The sequence below is a fragment of the Antrostomus carolinensis genome, unplaced genomic scaffold, assembly GCF_000700745.2.
Source record: "Antrostomus carolinensis isolate BGI_N321 unplaced genomic scaffold, ASM70074v2 scaffold29225, whole genome shotgun sequence".
In the NCBI taxonomy this organism is placed as follows: domain Eukaryota; kingdom Metazoa; phylum Chordata; class Aves; order Caprimulgiformes; family Caprimulgidae; genus Antrostomus; species Antrostomus carolinensis.
In genome coordinates, this window is record NW_010316229.1 from 27,241 (window position 1) to 42,750 (window position 15,510).

The 15,510-nt window shown below is 41.2% G+C and overlaps 1 protein-coding gene across 2 annotated transcripts in view; it reads left to right on the forward strand.

Moving 5' to 3' along the window:
• Window positions 1-5,958, forward strand: part of CSGALNACT2 (chondroitin sulfate N-acetylgalactosaminyltransferase 2) — a 15,603-nt gene extending 9,645 nt beyond the window's left edge. Inside the window, exons 4-7 of one of the 2 annotated variants that reach the window (XM_010168226.2) lie at window positions 994-1,172; window positions 2,791-2,885; window positions 4,339-4,420; window positions 5,584-5,958. In XM_010168226.2, coding sequence (XP_010166528.1) covers window positions 994-1,172; window positions 2,791-2,885; window positions 4,339-4,420; window positions 5,584-5,876 — 649 coding nt within the window. In that variant the 3' untranslated portion in view covers window positions 5,877-5,958. Of the gene's footprint in view, window positions 1-993; window positions 1,173-2,790; window positions 2,886-4,338; window positions 4,421-5,583 lie in introns of those variants that run through there. The other variant, XM_029085015.1, reaches the window with a different exon arrangement.
• The last annotated feature ends 9,552 nt before the right edge of the window (window positions 5,959-15,510 follow it).

A 15,510-nucleotide genomic window follows, 5' to 3' on the forward strand; every position in this document is an offset into this window, starting at 1 on the left:
GGCCTCTTGGGGCCTGCCCTGGGCTCTTGGTCCCATCCCTGGGCTCTTGGGCTCATCCCTGGGCTCGGAGAGCTGGGAGCCTGTTACTCTTGTTTGCCAAGAACGAGCTGGTCTCCTCGGTATCCCCGTCTCACATGCAGGCCAAGGCTCGTCTTGATGAAATGTATTAGGCACAGTCTATTGCGTTGCTGGCTTAAAAGGTGATAGCCAGTTGATCTGGTGCGACCAGACCTCTTCTGAGAAGGGAGGAATGCTGCTGTCTTCCCCCTGCAGAGCCTCCCTGGCATCTAGCTTGGCAAGTGCCAGCCGCCCCTGTTTCTGAGGCCTCTCTGCTGCCTGCCGTGCTCCCTGTGAGATGTCCTATTCTTCTGACAGCATTGAGTCAGATTCAGTGCTGCAAATTCACTGGGCGTTTATCTGGTTCTTTATCTTCTTCGTGGTGCTGCTGTTCAGTATCTTCACTTTGTCCTCTGCAAGCATTGCACTCTGAAGTGGCTCTGAAGTAAACGCTTAACTGGAGCAAACTGACTGGGTTATGGTGGCATCACCAGATGTAGATGGTTTTTTGCCTCATGAGTTTGGTGGTGCCAGGACTCTGGCTTTCCATTTGTCCTCCCTCTGACATAGTGAAGACAGAGATAATTGCTCTATGAGTCAGGATTTCTTAGTTTGTGGAGACAAATTTTAGATGGCATTGTAATTTCAGAGAACACTTTGATTCACGTCTGTTGTTAAAAGGCCTTTTTAATCTGTCTGAATGGTTTGAAGTGAAGTTATGAAGTAAGACTAGGACTATTTTACAGTGTCTAAACTCTGACACTTAAAATAGACAACTAAGTGGAACAGATACTTTTTCTCATCCTGATGATATAACTGTTTTGGGGTTTTTTTTGGATTTTGGAATGAAATGACTGTAAAATGCTGAAAAATTGTAAATGGTCCCTTCTGCCCCCTCAAGGATTTATTTTGGGTTTGGCTCTGTGTTTCTTCTAGAGAAATGAACTTCCACAATTACACGCTCGTCTCTCTGAATGAGGAATTTAACCGAGGCCGGGGACTTGACATGGGTGCCAGAGCCTGGGAAAAGGGCGAGGTCCTGATGTTCTTCTGTGATGTTGATGTTTATTTCACAGCGGAGTTCCTCAACAGTTGTCGCTTAAATGCTGAGCCTGGTATGTTCCTTTACAGTTGGTGTGATAGTCTTGTCATCTTGTTTGGTTTAAACTGACCAGTGTTGAGCATGTAGAAAACTGACTTGAATGGTAGAGCTTATTCAATACCACACACCTAGGAAAATTAAAAATACTCCGTGCACAAAAGACAATAGTATTTAGACAGAGAACTAACTTTTGCCTTAGTGGAGCTTGTTTTAAGAACACGTTGTCTTTTTTGTACAATAAGTAGAAGTTCCACATTTTCTTAAGATTTGGCTGTCTAAAAGAAAGGTGAGCAGTTTAATTGCTTTAACAATTACACTGCATGTAAATTTGTATAACAAAACTCAGTGTAGCACTTAAGGTGGAAGATTATTTTTGTTATACTGAAATCTCTAACAAGCTTGGCTTATGTCTTCTCACACTTGTACAGGCAAGACACATCACATATGAATGGTTTTCAGTAGAGCTACACAATGTGCTCTTTAGACTGAGATAATGCTCCACATTAACATATCAAGCTCTGAAATTTTCTGACCCTTTTTCTCAAGTTTGTATGAAGCTTCCTTGTTCTACAAGCTTCTACCAAGAAGGATAAAGCTTTCTTGAGTTAACAAACATACTAGTTAAGACCTTCTCCTGTCAAACATTTGTTTGGTTGGTTTTGTTTTGGTTTGTTTTTAATACTTACTCTTACTTCAGTTCTGTTGCAGCCAAAAACCATTTTCCCCAAGTGTCAATTTGGAATGAATAGATATTTTTTCTTCACATAATAAACAGGCAAGAAAATCTGCTATAAGCCAGACATTTGGATTCTATTTCTTTCATTTCTGTTTGTATCTGTACTTCATGAAACTAGTTGTATAAATAATTTCAAAAGCTTTGGAGAGGAGCATCTTATGAGCTTTCACAAGGAAGGGAGTTTGAGAGACTAATTGCCTATTCATACTGTCAGTTTGTCTTCTTTGCTTCAAATGAGATCTCAAAATGCTTCTTACATGTTCAGAGTGCATGCCCAAATCAAGGTACTGAGTATTCTTACGGGCTGTCATCAATACCTTTGCGCTACTGGCTATGCAAGAGATCCTTGAAAAATATTTATCTGGCTTTTGTAATAGGCGTAGAACTGCTGTCACAGCATAATCAGGATACTCAAGATGCTTAGTGCCCTTACAAGATGTCCTGGATGAGCATACTTTTAAATGCTTGTGGAAAGAGACAAGCTCATAAAACTCAAGCTATATAAGGTGTTACTTGGACTTGGTTATTTTCTAGCTTTACTGCATATCATTATTGCAGGGATTTTTCACTGTCATCTATTGTGATATAGTGATATATAATAGATAAAAAAATTACTATCTTTGTATATAAGTATGTATAACTATATATAAATGGATACCTATAGAGTATATATAAATATGTGTACATACATTTCTTTTTAATTGTGTGGGCCCTGCTCCACTAGGTGTTTTGGGTTACCTAAACAGGAAATCCTAGCAGTTAGACCTTCTATTTTATTTTTTTTTTGTCACTAGATGGCTAATAGCTAATATTTTACATAAAGAGAATATTCCTTATTTCCTTTTGCCTTCAGAAAGTATGCCCACAGTGAGTAACGATTACTTTTGACTTCCAGGGAAAAAGGTTTTTTATCCTGTGGTATTCAGCCTTTATAATCCTGCTATTGTCTATGCCAACCAAGATATACCACCCCCTGTGGAGCAACAATTGGTAAGCGGTGTGATTTGTTCTGGATAGAATTAGTTGTGCTTGGTATTAAAACAAAATTAAGTGTAACTTAATAGTCTGTTTGGGATATCTTAAGACCTTTGGCAGTGCATATCTAAACACCTTTCTCCCTTATGAGCAAAGCACTTAAAAGCTTATCAAACAGAATAAAACTCATTCTTAGATAAACTTGGAATTCTACCTAGATTTTAAAAGAAAAAAAAAAAGTGCTATTAATCAAATTAAGTCTGATCTGTTGCTTAATTCTGGCTTGGGAAGACACTATTTTGGGAGGATAGTGGCCTAACATGGCAGCAATTTTGTTTTATGTTCCAACAAAGAAGTGATGGAAGGGAAAAACCATGAACGGTGCTTTGATAAGCTTCCCTCAGTATCGATTACTCTTGGTGAACTACCAAATGGTAGTTGCAGGAAGCGTGCCGTGTAACTTGAGGTGGGCAAAGAAGTTCAGTCAGTTGTGTTTTTTGTTCTGTGGACAGCTGTACTCTGTGCAAACTGTTTCTTTACCTTTGCCATCCACCATCTGCCAGAACCATTGGCTGTGACACTGCTAATTTCATCTTGCTTTTGGAATGAGAAACACTGCTTCTAGGGAAGTTTGTAGTCAAAATAATGAAAAGAATAAAACCCACAAACTTTCAAGAGTAGGTTTAAGGATAATTTGGGGCTCAGCAGAAAGAAGTACTCTATTTCTGAGTCTTTGTTGCCTGAAGATGAAATGGCCATGGTCAGTGTCCAGCCTGACTTGCTTTCAAGAGACTGTATAAATGAAATTGGGGTTTTGCATCTGGGACTTCTGAGGTAGCCGGGTTTGGAGGAGAGAAAGGAGAGTGCAATGCAGCCTTACTAGAAGAAAAGAAAATCATAACCCCCATGGCCTATGTTTTTTGCAAGGATCCTAAAAAAAAAGAAAGTCAGAGAAGTTTTTGCATATGGCCTTAGGTAATAACAGCTGAGAGAAGAGTGAGCTCCCGCCTGACAACTCTCCTGTTTGCTTACTTGAATCCAGCAACTTTATGGTTGCTGACTTCAATCACAAAACTTACTTTTCTTGTCATATCAGAACAAGAAGACAAATGTGGCCTTAGAAAAGGAATAGGAATTGGAGTATTGAACAGATGATTTCACAATAGGCTACCAAAAATTTACTACTTGGTCTGAGCAGTTATGTAGAAAATAGAGGTGGTGTGGCAGAAGGTAAATGTGGAAACTGCAATGAGAGTAAGTATTTGGAATCAGATGGCAAAGGGTGAAATGAACAGCAGGTAAATAGGAAGTCCACATCTGTGCGTGGCACAGAAATACCAGAAGTGTTATATGCTGTATCCTGCAGTGAGCAGATGATGGGAATAGATTAGCTTTCTCCAAAACAAAGCACAATGTACCTCCTTCAGTGAGTTTTGCATTTCAAAATGATATTGTTTTAAAATTGCAGGTACACAAGAAAGATTCTGGTTTCTGGCGTGATTTTGGCTTTGGGATGACTTGTCAATATCGCACAGACTTTCTGACTGTTGGTAAGATGAAAATACATTAAAAAAAAAAGTTTAAAAATTGATTCTCTGTTCTTATCTTACAACAGGAAAGTTAATTCCTTTTATTATTTTCCCAAGCCCAGCAGTCAGACTTGCTTGACAAGTTTGACCAATGAGATAGATTAATTTTTCTAGATTTCGATGTCCCATCTGATGAGTGAGTGTTAAAAGTTACAATATTTTTAGTATCAGCATTTCACTCTAGAACTTGTAAAAATCTTTCATTTTTTTGTACTTTGTGACTGTCTGAAGCCAATAATTAAAGTTTAAGAAACATGTCCCTCAAGCAAACTACTAACATAGACAAGAAGCATTCAAATTCTTTCTTTTAAATAAGCTTGAGTAGGTGAATAAAATTGTTCAAGGCTTTAGAACTATGCTTTGGCCCCACCTTGTGGCATGCTGTTAAAACTGAGAAACAGCTTGTCAGGCTTAAATCTGGAATACCCATCTTGAAGATAATCTGACAGAAGGTGCAATGATATAGCTCTGTGTGCTTTATAATGGCTTGAATGCAGGCTGATTTCTAATAGCAGTTATATTGCCGTGTGTATGGTATATGCTAAATGAAGACTTCATAATTCTAGAGTTTTGAAATTGTACATGAGTCTGCATGTATTTTCGCTGTGGTCCTGGAAAGGCAAGAAAATTTAAAATGGTGGAACAGGTTCCTTTCCTTAATCTAGCTTTTTGAGTTGTGACCTATGAAGTAATTGCTGGCATTTTTAGAGAGGGCTTTTCATATGGTGCATGACTGCTTCATTTTCCAGCTGCTAAAATCCATTATGATTGCTAAAAATAACCCAAAAGCATAGCCAGTGAGGTTTGCCTTCAGTTTTCTGCAGCTGTCACATGGGATGTCATGCATAATGCGATCTGGAGACACTGTTCTAAGAGACTTTCTGAAGCCAGCAGTGCATGATCTGTGTCCTGGGCAGTTTACACCACAAAGGATGTGGTATGCTTGAAGCTCCTCTCTCTCAATTCGGCATGCTTTGGCATGGGGAACTTCAAAGTTAATTGCTCCAGAATTTCTGATAAGTTGTACCAGATTTGATAATACATTATGCAAGGAGTGTTGCTTTTTTTTTGCCTTACATCTAGCCTGTGTGCTAAAATAACATTGTCTGATATTGTTTTTATAGGGGGTTTTGACTTGGAAGTGAAAGGCTGGGGCGGTGAGGATGTTCACCTTTACAGAAAGTACTTGCACGGTGACCTTATTGTGATCAGGACACCTGTCCCTGGTCTCTTTCACCTCTGGCACGAGAAACATTGTGCTGACGAACTCACTCCAGAGCAGTATCGCATGTGTATCCAGTCCAAAGCCATGAACGAGGCCTCTCACTCACACCTTGGGATGCTGGTCTTCAGGGAGGAGATCGAGACTCATCTCCGTAAGCAGGCTTACAGGACTAACAGCGAAGCAGTGGGTTAAATATCACCCCTGTGACATTTGATGACTTCAAATTCACAATGAACCAGCATCATTTTACAGCCTTAATTCAGCTTGAAAATGCAGTGCCTCTCTTTTTCAGTGAAGAAGAGTTTAGGAGTTTTTTGGTTCTTGTATTTGTTTTCCAAGTAATTCTTTGACTGATGTGCTATTACCTATGTATCTTGCAAGTTCAAACACCTCAAATAAATTGGAAAGCGTATGTAGTTCAAGGGAAGTGTCTTCAGTATTGCTTGGAAAAATCAGTGGAATGTACAACTCCACGCTTTTCCACATGGTACATTTCAATTCTTATATTTGCATTATTTTAAGAATTAAATTAAGTAATCTTTTGTGTTGTCTTGAGTATTTTCAGTCTGTATGGCTCACTGCACTGTGACTTTAGAAGGATACTATACTTACACTCCATTGTAGATACAAGAGAAAGGTGTGAGAAAGAACCTCAACATAAAAGGTACACAGGATGTGCTGAGTGGTACGCCAACTGTTGGGGTTGCTGATTTCACAGCAAGAGCTTGGTGCCACATTTGCTGTGTGAACAGACATTTACATGGTTGAATACAGAAGAATTGTTTTGAAGAGAGAGGAATTAAAATATTTTTAAGTGGAATTTTAGACCATTATAATGTAATTTCACACTGTGAGAGAGACACCACCTTCTTATCTTGGTGACGGATCAGACAAGTTAGGAATGTTCCAGTTGGGTGTTTCTGAGTCTGGTCTTTTCCCACAGTAGATGCCACATCACAGAATCCCTTCTATAAATTTGGCCATGCTATTAAACTCATTTGTTTAAAAATTTTTGGCCCCACTTCTCCTTATTCAAAGGTCATGCCTGTACATCTCATCCTTTAAGCTGAGGAACCATCTTTCCTTTCCCATGTAAGTTTATTAGAGGCCCATTTGCTATTATGCTAATATTGTCCTTTTGTTTTCTTTTTCTGGCATTTTCCTCGCATATTTTCAGGAGGCAGTTATATACTCCTAGATATTTCAGTGACTGAAGAAGCCAGTGCTATTAGTCTTTCTTCATATAATGCTCTCCATTCCATTTGTTATCCTAGTAGCCGTATTCTTCACTTTTTCAGTTTGAGGAGGATGTTTTAGATTTTGTTTGTTTTGTTTGGGTTTCCCCCCCACACCTCTTTTTTATTGTTGGTTGATTTTTTTATTTTTCTTTTTTTGAGCATGCATAAGCGGAATTGTGCTGTGGTCTCATTAGTGCCTTGTACAAAGGCACTACTACTTCGCTACTTTCCTTTTGTGGGTGTTTTGGGATGCATAAACAGTTTAAATGCAGGCAGGTAGGGTTTTTTTCCATGTTGTCTTATATGCTACCATATGGCATGCCTCATTTTTAACACATTTGTTTGTAGAATGAATGCGGAGAATGCTAATTCAGTGGTTAAACCATTTGCATGGTCTCTACTGAATTTAGAAATTAGTTGAAAGCCCTTCTCAAATCAGGTAATTAAGATCTGATTATGAATTCCATTTGCTTCAAGAAGTCTGAAAGCAACTAAAGATTTAAGTAGTTGATTTCTGAATAGCAAATATGCTGTGCAAATAGTTCTGGGCACTGATCCTTTTTAAATGTACATATGATTTGCCTTTATGTAACTTATTGTGGAGAACAGTGTACTGTATTGTACTTAGAGTGAAGAGAATGCATTGCAATACTTCTTGCAATTGATATTCTCAATATAATAAATGGAATTTCTGCATTTTAGAAATTGTTTTAAGCTCTTTCTTTAAAATAAATTTTTTAAAGAGTATTTTACAAGGCAGATGGCACGCTGGATTCAAGTAATAGTATTTGCGGTGAGAAGTTAGAATCATAGAATGGTTTGGGTTGGAAGGGACCTTAAAGTTCATCTAGTTCCAACCCCCCTGCCATCAGCAGGGACCCCTTCCACTAGACCAGGTTGCTCAAAGCCTCATCCAGCCTGGCCTTAAACACTTCCAGGGAGGGGACATCCCCAGCTTCCTTGGGCAAACTGTTCCAGTGTCTGACCACCCTCACAGTGAGGAATTTCTTCCTAATATCTAATCTAAACCTACCCTCTTTCAGCCTATAGCCATTTCCCCTTGTTTTGTCATTAGTAGCCCTTATGAAAAGTCCCTCCCCAGCTTTCTTGTAGGCCCCTTCAGGTCTTGGAAGGCTGCTATAAGATCTCCCCGGAGCCTTCTCTTCTCCAGGCTGAACAGCCCCAACTCTCTCAGCCTGTCCTTGTAGGAGAGGTGCTCCAGCCCTCGGATCATCCTTGTGGCCTCCTCTGGACTTGTTCTAACTGGTCCATGTCTCTCTTGTGTTGGGGGCTCCAGAACTGGACACAGCACTCCAGGTGGGGCCTTACGAGAGCAGAGTAGAGGGGGAGAATCACCTCCCTCAACCTGCTGGCCACACTTCTCTTGATGCAGCCCAGGATATGGTTGGCAAGTTCAACAGTTCCCTTTTGTATCTCAAGTGAGTATCTACCCAGACCAGGTATGAAAGTGCAATTAGTTTAGGTTGTCTGAGGAACTTACACCATATGTTACGTTTACTCTAAGATGTCTTGGTAATTCCTAACAAAAATGATAAGGTACCAGTAAGGAAAAGATAAAATACATAGGCATGATAATTTGTGGTAAAGATGTAAGTGGGACCTTCTACTGACACTCCAGCACTTAAATCTTCAGCTGCTACTGCTGTCCTGGCTCTGCTGCACAAGAATAAGCATCAAAAATGCCTCTCACTGACACCACCACTGCTTGGCATGCACTGGAATGGATACTGAGGTAGTGCAAAGGTGTTAAGCTTTGCTGCAGCTCAGCTCTTCTATTCAGCCATTACCTCAGAAGGATCTAGTTGTCCTAGTTCCCATGTTTTGGAAACACAGCAGACTGCTGATGCTAATAGCTGGATCTCTTACCTTCTGCTATTTTCCACTGGGTGGTTGTGCTTATCAGCAATGGCAAGGAAGGAGAACAGTGTCAACTGTCCGTATCCATAAAATCAAAAATGATCTACAGTATTGATCCTGGAAGGCAATCAAGGAAGTCTGGAGGTGAATGCAGTCAACAGGAGCTACTTTTGAAAACTTTCTTTTCCATTCATTGTCCCAAAATGTGCAAGTGAATGCATTGGAGTTAAAAGAAAGTCAGAACTCTTAGAAATAGTCAGGGTTGAGTATTGACAAAAGTAGTCTGAATGACTGATTATTTGAGGACTCCTAAACTTTCAGGGGTCCTTGCATGCCTGATCTTTCTCTTGCCTTAGTTCAGCTCTGTGCAATAACTGCTTGTGTAAGAACATGTTGCTGTGGTGCACGTCAGCTGGGCAGCTTGTTAAGAGCATAGGCAACCATCACCTATTGCATCCATTACAAAAACCAGAGAATATGGGCTGTGTCCTGTGTTAAGTCAATGTGAGGTACTTGCAGCCCAATAAGTAGTAGCAAGAGCAAGAATAAGCACGGAATCTCCTCGGGTGCATTTTGCTGCTGCATGGTACTGGCCTCACTGCATGCATCTACCAGGAAGGTGGTTTTACTGCTGACAATCCATCTGTAGAACATTTACAGCAGGAAAATACTTGGCTCTAATAGTGTTTTACAGGTTGTGGGGTAGCTTATTAGCACCTTTGACATTAGAAATTAAATCAGTTACCTAAAAGCTGTTATTCATTATTTGAAATTTGCACTTCCAGGGAGTTATTAATTCATGTACACAGTTCATGTTCCCTAATGACTTACCATTTTATCTACTCATTTGTCTCTAAATTATTATATAATTAGATTAAAAATTATAAATAACTACCTTAAACTTACAGCTTTTAATTAAATCTTAAAATAGGGGGGTTTAAATTATAATTCACAAGTATTTTAATGTTTGCTTTTGGGCTAGGCTACAGGCTTGACTATTTAGTTAAAAAAGATATTTGAATTTCTTACATTCGATAATGATTGTCCTTCACTGAATTAATAGGTCTTTTTTTCAAAATAAGATGCAATGTTTTCTTGTAAGCAAGGCCCTCACTGAACTGATGACTATTACACAGCTGGATTATTTTGTCTATTTTTAACAAGGATTCCCCAGAAGAGGACAGGATGTTTTGTGTATCCCTAGTAATCCCAAGATAGATAGAGAAAATGTGAGACATACAAATTGCAGAGAAAATGATTCTGTTCTGCATACTGCTTCAAAAGTTACTCAGTTTTATGCAAATACATCATAATATCACCACATGGCGACTGCTTTCCTGGTCCCGTTCTGCTTTTCACCATTCTTTGGGAGATTTTCTGGCAAAAAGTCCTGTGGAAGTACATCACTCTTTCTTGTTGCTCCACCATAGTCTTGGGGAAAGGCACAGGTACAGCTAATTCAGGACTCAAATTTTGCAGTTGCTACTAGTTATTGCTGCATTACACCAGGTAAACTGATCAAGTGTCTTCTCTATGTTGCTGTGGATGACAGTGACACTTTATGCTCCTGAGCAGTTGATGCAAAGCTAAGTTGCTGACCAGCACTGGTCAGAAAAATGTATGAATCTGGAGAGCAGTCTGTTTTCCCTAAGTCCTTAGCATACGTAAAAGAAATTGCATGTGCTGTATAAATACATCCTGAAAACTTGAGTGGCTCTTCACCTCTTTAAATCTCACATCTTGTTTCTTGTACTATGTGTCATCTCTCTGTACATGCTGCCTTCCTTATTAACCCTGTCTATTTTTCCTTTGGTATGGCTTCTCTCTTATTTCTTCCGCCTATGTGCCTTGAAGCCTTCAGCCTTTTATAAGCTCCAGTCCTGGCTCTTCAGAGACGCAGCAGCTGTTGAGCGTCCCAGATGATGGAGCTGCGGTGGGGCTGAGTGTTGATGCCTGGCAAGGGAAAGCCCAACGGCCAGAGCTGCAAGTATGACATTTACCTGCCATTTACCAGCTCTGAGAGCTGGCTTTAAAGCACAAAGGACTTTGTTTATGAACTCTGTACTACAGATTAGGCATTTTTTTCTTATTTTTGTATTTGCCATAATATTTCATGCTGAAATACAGGAAACTGTTATGAGAACATTAAGTTCATGGCAAAGAGCAGTAATTTAAGACCATTACCTGTACCCAGTGTTTGATTGCACACCATTGCTTCTGCTCTGTAACAGAACTAGAACAGAAATAGTAGGATATGCCTTTATTATAAAGTGAATTTTCAAGTTATTTCAGTTACCTGAGTGTATTGAACTTCAGATTGTATTTTGGCATAGCCATGCTGTGATATGAGTGCATGTGTTTGTATCCAGCTGTGCTGCTGTTCCTGTTACTGCTGCGTGCGGTGATACAGAGTAGGTTTGCTCTTTCCCAGTAAAACGTGTAACTCTTTCTGAAAGCTGTTTCTTAACCTCATCCAAGAAATGGAGGAAATCAGTCATGTTTCAAATATTAAAATCTCTTGCTTGAATAATATCTGTTCTGCATGTTGCTTTAGGTATAAATCTGGCTAAATGGCTGGAAAATGTTAGCTAAGTGTCTAGTCTCAAGCTTGTAACTGGCGGCGGGGAGCTGCAGAGATAACACAATTACTGTGCGGATCCGCAGCTGCGTCCTGCACCTCAGGCTGCAGCTCCCGGGGGGAACGGGGCTGCTGAAGGCTGCACACTTGGCATTGCTGGGAAACTCCCAGTGCGTGCCATGGGAGCTGTTGGCTGTTCGGCCTTCTGGGGAGGCTTGGGCTGGGTTCGCTCTCTGCTTTAGCAACAGATGTGGGATTGAGTTACTTGAGGGAGAAGTTAAACCCCAGGGTTGTTTGTCTCTGTCCACAGAACAAGTTCAGCAATTTAATGCTTCAGTGCCGATACTGAGTTCAGATTATTGCTGGTCACCTCCAGCCTGATCTGGCACAAAAGCAAAACCCATTAGTTGAAGGGATGAGGCTCTTTGGTTGGGGCCACAGGCAATTTCTGGAGAAAAGTGGAACAGTTGGGTTTTGATTGGTGCTCTTGGAGTGTTGTCAGTTGTCGCAGCTCTGACCTGCATGGCTCCATGGTGTCAGGAAGAGGTGTTTGCCATGCATGGGCCGTTACCAGCCCAGCAGAGGAGACCTGCTCTTGGCTCCCCCAGGGTGGGCTCTCCCTGCAGAAGGAGAATAAAACCCACGCTATTCTGCTTGGGCTGCCCACTGCTGGGGCATTGCAAAGATAAATGAAAATATTATGCTTTGGTGTCAGAATCAACTGCCTGCCCATGGTCAGCACTCAGGTTATGTGACTGGGTGTTGGGCCATGTCCTCGTGTTTTGACAGATGCTGTTTAGATAACATGCTGTTTCCCTTTTTTTAAGCTGCAATCCAAGTGTTAAAAGCCAGCTGTGTTTTCCTGGGGGAGTCACTGCATTTTAATGTTAGAGCAGTAAATATAGTAACATTTGTTGAAATAGGAGCATGCTCCACTGAACTGAGAAGTAATTATTTATTATTTTTGTTAGATGTTGTATACTACATGCATTAATTGTAACCTTTTCCAAGGAACTTGCAATCTGTGAAGGGAAGGGGAAGTGTTCGTGATTAAGGGAAGTCAAAATGAGATTAGCTCAGGGCACACTTTTATGTTAGACCTTTTACAGGAGTGAATTCAGGTTGTGCTTTTGAATTTACAAACTTTAATTAGTTTAAAAATATGTAATTCAATGGGACTAGTAGATGCTGTTTTGGAGAATCAGAAAATACAAATGAAAAAGTGGAAGAAGTACGGGGAAATACTTAGTTCTGGGACTGCAGCATCAAGAAGAAAATACAGTGGTGCTTTTTTTAATCTCATAAAAGCCAGTGACCCTTTGAACTTTGAGATACACACATATAAACACACAGATATGAAACACTTATTACAACTTATTTGTAAACTGGTTAGATTGTACTGGTCAATGTTGAGCACCTCTCAATATTTAAGACTGGAGAATTGCATATGGAGGGAAGGAGAAGTGGTAGGTAAACCCTGACTGCTTATATCTGAATGGAGACATGTATTTCATATGCGGGTTTTAGTCCATGCCCAAATATAAACTTTAGAGTAAAATTAAACAGCTTTTTGCTTTTTCAGATTAGGGAATAAAAGGGCAAGAACTTCAAATAGCCTTTAAAATGACAGTGCAGCATAAACATAGTAGCTGGTTGGCTACTGCATCAGTGTAACGATAAAGCTCCCTGTGGAGCCAAGGCAGTTTTAGCTTTTGTTTGGCTGAGGTGCACTTGCTGTGTTTATGACCCCCAACTGCATCTTAAAGAGGTTAGTCAGTTGAATTTTACTTAGCTGTGAAGTAAGATGAGGAACATTAGGTTATGTCTGAAGTTAAGCCGTGTTTGGTTCATGCCCCCATGGTGCTCATCTTGTCCTGGTCAGGCTTAACTGCTTGCAAACTACAGGGCTCCACCACTCTCTTCACTGAAAAAGCTTCACAGCAACAGAGACCAGGATAAAATGCTGCTTTTTCCATTTCTGTGATTGCACTGGCTCTGCAGACCTCGCTTTTATTGATACCATATCCATTTGCATTAATGCATCACAGCAAGAATTGCGCTGGGGCCGCGTGGCTGTCGCAGTCCCGGGGCAGCTCTGCAGGACACACCTGGGAGCCGGCGGGTGCCAGCACCCCCTGCAAACCAGGTCAGCTTTGCTGCCCGGGACCCAGGCTTCCAGCTGCCGCGCGTTTCAGCGTCACCAGTCCCTTCAGCCTCATGTGAATTTGGATCCGCTGGGCGACGGGCCCCGCACCTCCTTCGGGAGCCGCGCAGCAGCGCTGTCCCTCAGCCCCGGGCCCCGCACCTCCTTCAGGAGCCGCGTAGCAGCGCTGTCCCTCAGCCCCGGGCCCCGCACCTCCGTCGGGAGCCGCGCAGCAGCGCTGTCCATCAGAGCCAGCCCTGCCAGGAGGGAGCTGGCTTTGGCCTCGCCCTGACCCACCCTGAGGGGCTGCCTCTGCCACAGCTGTCACACCTGCAGTAATGATGGCGGCTGTGTGCTTCATTAGGGCCTTGTGGAGTAATTGGCTAGTCTTATTTGGTACCTGGAGCTGGAAGGTTCTTCTGCTTCTTTCCCAGGCAATGTGGTCTCTCTCCTTCTGGGTTACAGTAAGGTAAATTTTTCTTGGATTTTTCTGGCATATATTACCCCAAGAAGGGATTGGCTTCCATCTTTTTAACAGGAGAGCTTGTGTGCTTCTGCAAAGGACATGTTGTGCTGGGACCGAAGCACAGGTGTTGTAGCTGGGCCCTGTGTGGCATTACCACTCAGCAAGTGAACTTTCAGATTTAAGGTAGAATGTTAAATAAATCCATTTCACCATTGGGCCTAAGTGTTTGCACAAGGTTGTATGAAAATGCAGCCCTTTGTTAGTTAGCTTAGTCCTGTTCTGGGATAAGTGAAGCAAGTCCCTCTAGACTTGAAGGAAAGCACCTGGGAGTTTCTGGTGGTTTAACTAGTTTATTTGAACAACTGTAAGTTTGTACACTGTGTGGTGAACCTTCCAAAAGAAGTATTTTTAGCCCAAATGGTTTCAAGGTTGCTTTGTAGCTGTAGGACTTCTGTGTCTCACATAACTTGACTCATGTCCTCTAAGCTCTTGCTCTGGCTGCTGTAAAACCCTTTTGCTGGTGCAAGTTGACTCAGTTACAGGCTCTCATTTTCTCCCGTAGGTAGAATGCTTTGTGACCTGTACATGAATTGCAGGTAAAAGAGGTTGTTAAGTCATTCCTGCCATGTCCAATGCCAGTGACTTACCAAATTCTCTTCAAAATGATCCTTATGTTTATAATTTTTAAAATTCCAGTAACTAATTTTTTTTTTTTTTAAATTGCTTTGGCATTTGTATGTCTATGAGGTGCCCATATGCTCTTTGCTACTACCTAACTGTCCTCAGCTTTCTGCTAAAAATGCCCTTTAAAAAAAAATATCTGGAGAAAAATAGTATTTAATTTAGAGGCTATAAAACAACCTTCACAGACATGGTGCACAACCTGGCTGGCTCTTGCTGAAGACGGTGGCAAGTGTGCTCCAGCAGCAGGGTCATGGTTGTGGAACAAATGGGGTGTTTCTGCTGCGAGGAGCAGCGCTGTGCATTTGCACAGCTTGGTGGATGTGGAGGAGATGGGAGGTGAAGCTGTGGAAACATGAGCTAATGGGCACAGTGGTGGCTTCGGCCCTGGAAGAGCCTGAGCTCTTACACAGATTTCCTGCAGCCTTATGCAAGAATAAGTAACTTCTCTCCAGTTTTTTTACAAGCCATGGGGAAAATTATAACTTTCTGTCGATTAAAGGGATAGTTTGAAGAAAAAAGGAAAACTTTTGACATTGCTTGGTGCTCAGGTATGCTCTGGAGAGGAGAGACAGATCAAAACTTAGACTACTCTCAGCATATGAGCTGCACACTGTCCTGGGCCATGCAGTTACGGGGGAGCAGCTGGGGTGGCCTTCTGGCTGCAGGTACAGTCCACATAGAGTAGTTGTTGGAGGTTTTTGTGTTTGTTTGCTTTTAAAATCTTTTCAAAGTGACTTTTTGGCTGCTGGGTTCTTGTAAAATTCTTCTTGGGATACTTGGATTTCACTTGCTGTGAAATTTCTGAGAAGAGAGATAGAGGTATTTAAGGAAAAAAAAAT